This window comes from Gadus chalcogrammus, chromosome 10 (assembly GCF_026213295.1).
Source record: "Gadus chalcogrammus isolate NIFS_2021 chromosome 10, NIFS_Gcha_1.0, whole genome shotgun sequence".
NCBI lineage: Eukaryota > Metazoa > Chordata > Actinopteri > Gadiformes > Gadidae > Gadus > Gadus chalcogrammus.
Window position 1 is genome coordinate 75,313 of NC_079421.1, and position 4,628 is coordinate 79,940.

The window sequence follows — 4,628 nt, forward strand, 5'->3', positions numbered from 1 at the left end:
AATCTTTTGAACAGTTAATAAGAGTAAGAGCTAAGCCCAGAGTGGATTTTAAGTTAATTTGTGATTATACTAATATACTAATATAATAATAATATATTAACGTCATACTACGCCACTGTGTAGGAATTTCTCCTAACGTGGTAAAATTGTATTTCGCATTCAAACAAATAGTGCTCTCCAGCGCCTGACCTTTTCAAATGTGAGTTGCAACCTGGTTGCACGGTAGGCGCTGTGTGCCAAGAAGCTATGACTACGTGACACGTTTTTTTGAATTTGCAGGTCACGTTGCCTTTTTAGTTCCCTTTTTCTTTAATTCCCTTTTTCCTTCTCCTGTGGCGTGTCAGATGGAAGCCTCATAAGGACTTACCCGTTCAATGTAAATACAGATAAGAAATTCTTTGCTCAGGAGGATAAGTCTGATTATGGCAGAGGTCATTTTACACCAATGAGGACATATTTATGAATGAAGACATTGATTTTGATTGAAAGAACAATATTACCTCTCTAAATGTTCAACTGAATGGGCAATAAATCCAAAGCTACGAACTGCATTTGAAAGCTACGATTACTAGAACTAATGCAGTTAAACCCCTGTTGAGTATAGGTCAGTGTTGAGTTCACAAAACAGAAGATATTATTGAGCCAGGTATTATACAAAAATAATGCAGAAAAAACTGTTGAAGGCAAAAATAGCGAAATCCAATGAGTAATTCAAAGGATCATTTCAATGAGGAGATGCGGCTGCTGGTGGGAGTTACAACCAATACTGGTTAGGGTTAGGGTTAGGGTTAGTCCTGGTTCTGGGGCTATAGTCCACGGGCTGTATAACCAGAGTGAGCATGTGGTGTCGTGGTTAGAATAGAGAGGTTGGGTGGGGAGCCGGCCTCCACATAGGTCAGCCTATTACCTCGGGCCACAGAGAGAAGCCATAAACTAGGCCACTGACTCTGAATAATGTCTGTTACGTCTCTGTTGACCACAACACATAACAACACACGTGCCTATGGAATGGAAACTTTCATGATTGGTTATAAACCATGTCAAATAAATGTTGTACAGTTTAAACAAACAACCCGTTGCCTGTTTTTCCAAAAGTTTGTCTCATTGTGTTGTAGCCTACTTTCTTTCGGGTTTGTGATTGGTTTCAATGTTCTTTTTTCTGTAAATGGACAGTGAAAATGGTTTTGGGGACGGGGGTGGAGTCGGTCTGGAGCCGGTCTCTGATTGGATAGGGATGGTCACAGTTAGCTGATGTGGAGCAGAACAACAGACAAATGAGGTAATGGAAAGTTTCCGTTTTACCAATTCCTTTGTTATATTAATATCAACACCCTCCTCTGTTCACGGACAAAGTGTGTGAAAATGGGTTTCCATCAATGATTTTCAGTGTTTTTTTTATTTTATTTTTTTAATTTCTCTAAAAATGGATTCATGCCTCTTAATAAAATACTCTTAATAAGTAATTGATGACAGCCAATCAGCTGCCCCTCTCGCATGTTTACATTCAGAAGATGATGAGGTGTGACATTAAACCCAACGCAGAGATGAAGGTGAGGTGGTAGACAGACCATTTTCATGTCATGTTCAATCTCAGGTCAGACCCCAACTGATGCCCATGATATAATTTACCTTATAACATTGTCGTTTCACAGATTTTTCCATAGCCAAATAGCTTGCAAAAGCATGATGCAAATGGTTGTGACTAATAATAACCTAAGCCATCTTTTCATGTATTTTTTAAAACATCATCATGCGGTCTTCATGAATGTTAAGCCATCATCTTAAGCTTAAACCAGTAAGATATTATCTGTTATTAAACCCATCTGTTTTAAGCACCACTTTGTGTTCAAAGAAGATATAATTGTTTTTGATTCTTTCTTTAGTTCCAGTTTCACAAGCATGACAGGAATATGAATATGAATTTGATATGTTTTTCAACTAGCCAAGCAGAACACATCAATACCATGTTGTAATACTGTAATACTAAATTCTAAGGACAATAAAAACATTGTAGAACCTAAAAGACTATTACAAGAATGTTCTGGAACATAAAGGCTGTGTTCTAGAAAGGTGTTTGAACGACCAATCTCTGCATCCTCTGATGTTGACCTTAATACACACGGTAGCTTTCTCTTCACAGCGAACCCTTGACATCTTGACAACACAATAGACTCCAGACACAATAACCTCTACACATTCATCCTACACCATTCTAATTCAGCACTAACCACAGCAGTCTATCTGACACTGTGTGTGTGTGTGTGTGTGTGTGTGTGTGTGTGTGTGTGTGTGTGTGTGTGTGTGTGTGTGTGTGTGTGTGTGTGTGTGTGTAGCTGTGTGTGTGTGTGTGTGTGTGTGTGTGTGTAGCTGTGTAGGTGTGTGTGTGTGTGTGTGTGTGTGGTGTGTAGCTGTGTGTGTGTGTGTGTGTGTGTGTGTGTGTGTGTGTGTGTGTGTGTGTGTGTGTGTGTGTGTGTGTGTGTGCGCTCATGTGTGTGAGTTTGAGATACAGCTGCTCTGACCTTAATCCATATCTCCAAAAAAAAAAGAAAGACATTCATTAGCTGGCATGATATAAAGCCAATAAAGTAGCCTAATGTGAAAAAAACTATAAAAGTGCCTGTCTTTGCAAACGTTTCAGATGAATGCTCACAGAGCGGGGGGCATGCTATCAGGGTGAAATTACACTTTGCAAGCACCATGCCCACACCCCTGCAATCGTTCGGTGTCACACTGCCATGGCTACATTAGAACTGACAGTGAACTTACCTCCATGGTAATGCGCAGGCGCGATCACCGTGCCTTTCGTGTCGCTCTTCGGTGAGTTCTGACCGTACGTGCCGTCGTCGTTGCTCATCATCTGGACGGGGTTGCCCTTTGAGTCCAACACGGTGGCGTTGACCGTGGCGCTCACGTGGTCGTCCTTGTTGAGAGCCTTGTCGGCACGGATGGAGAGCGCGCGCGGGGGCAAGACGAGAAGGAGGAGAACGAGAACGGCGGCGAGACAGCGGCACGGCGTGGCGGCGGTCCAGCTCTGGGACATCTTCGGGCCGTCTAGGTGCGCGCTCCCTCGTAGTACATCCAACCGGTTGGTCAGAAAACGAGCTCCGCGCAGTAATTAAGATTCACCCTCACAGTCATAGAGGATGCGTGTCATTCCCTCTGCGTGTGACGACCCCTCATGCACACCATGCTGTCCTCTTCATGTCGTGTCCTTTAAACCCTCCCAACGCGTGTCAACGCTACACGGCCTACAAAATAAACAACAACAAAAAATATTACGCACATATTAAAATGGACCAAACTGCAATAATTGCCATCAAATGAGGCTATTTAAATTCATAATAATAATAACGATTATTAAATGCTCCTAAAGGATTGAGAGTAGGGAGGTGTCTCTGCAGCAACATCTGTAGAACAATAAGCGTTATGAAGGGACTTGGCTGACAACACACAGAGGATTTCACCACAGATCTCCTAGCCCCACATTCATGTCCATAACAGACAACGACTATTTAGGCCGACATGCAGTCCTTGGCCTATAAGTTTATATCGAACAACAAGACAGCATACAAATCCGATGTTTAGATGTCATTCCCAAATGTGACGTTGACAGATGTTTTTTTCCTTGTGGTTTTTTTTTGCCACAAGTGAGCGCTGCTGCCTTTGCTTTGTTTCACAGAAGAAAAATCTTCACGGTAGAGACAAACGACCACGTCTGTCGTTTTTCCGAGGACGACAATAAGACTAAACGGACCGTCGCAGCCTACCTTCTTCATGCAGTCGTAGACTCCGACGTGTGAAGAGGTATTAGTGCAGCTTTCATTTCAGTAGCTCGTGGCCTTTCGAGAAAACCGCTGCTGGCGGGGAGGTTTAGAGGCTCGAGCCTGTGGAGTCTTTCTCGCGGTGGCGACGCAGAGCGCAGGCGCAAAGGCTCGACGCGGAGCCAAGGCTTGCGCACTGAAAAGTGGGGAGACGGCAGCGTCGTCGGCAGCGTGTGTACAGTCATGTTTATTGTGATGGTGTGAGGGATGCTGTCTGGTTTCGCGATAGCCGCACGGGACATTTTTCTACTTCTGCTCCTCCACTTATTTACTCTCGATCTTCCTTTGCCAATCTGCTACTTTCGCCCCTCTGCCATTTTTTCTCAGTATGGTGTTGTTACTCTGTATGCTCTTTCTATATTAATACCTAGTTGAATTCACACTCCAAGCTGTATTTCCAGCAAAATTATTATTAAGTACGTCAACGATGCTCCATTATAGTGGTGACTAGGTCATGTCTAGATTAGTCTGTCCAGTGGATGAAATAATCTGTGTGTGTGTGTGTGTGTGTGTGTGTGTGTGTGTGTGTGTGTGTGTGTGTGTGTGTGTGTGTGTGTGTGTGTGTGTGTGTGTGTGTGTGTGTGCGTGAACGTGCATGCAAGTGTGTGTGTTTTATATTTTTTTTGTGTTGAATGCACATATGAATACACATCTGATCCGTAGAAAGAGAGTAAGCCATTGTCATCCCTTTCAACGCATTCAATATTATTGTTACTTCAAGTGAGTGCAAGTGACGGGAAACCTTGGCTTAACTTGCCCAAACAATGCACTACATAATTACAGGCCTAAAGTTGTTTATAGATAAAG

The 4,628-nt window shown here is 43.0% G+C and overlaps 1 protein-coding gene across 1 annotated transcript in view; it reads right to left on the reverse strand.

Moving 5' to 3' along the window:
- LOC130390933 (E3 ubiquitin-protein ligase RNF130-like) overlaps positions 1–3,925 on the reverse strand; it is a 17,345-nt gene extending 13,420 nt beyond the window's left edge. The window contains exons 1-2 of the mRNA XM_056601116.1: positions 3,768–3,925; positions 2,732–3,248 (exon numbers count right to left, since the gene is read on the reverse strand). Coding sequence (XP_056457091.1) covers positions 2,732–3,040 — 309 coding nt within the window. The 5' untranslated portion in view covers positions 3,041–3,248; positions 3,768–3,925. The remainder of the gene's footprint in view (positions 1–2,731; positions 3,249–3,767) is intronic.
- Between the last annotated feature and the right edge of the window lie 703 nt (positions 3,926–4,628).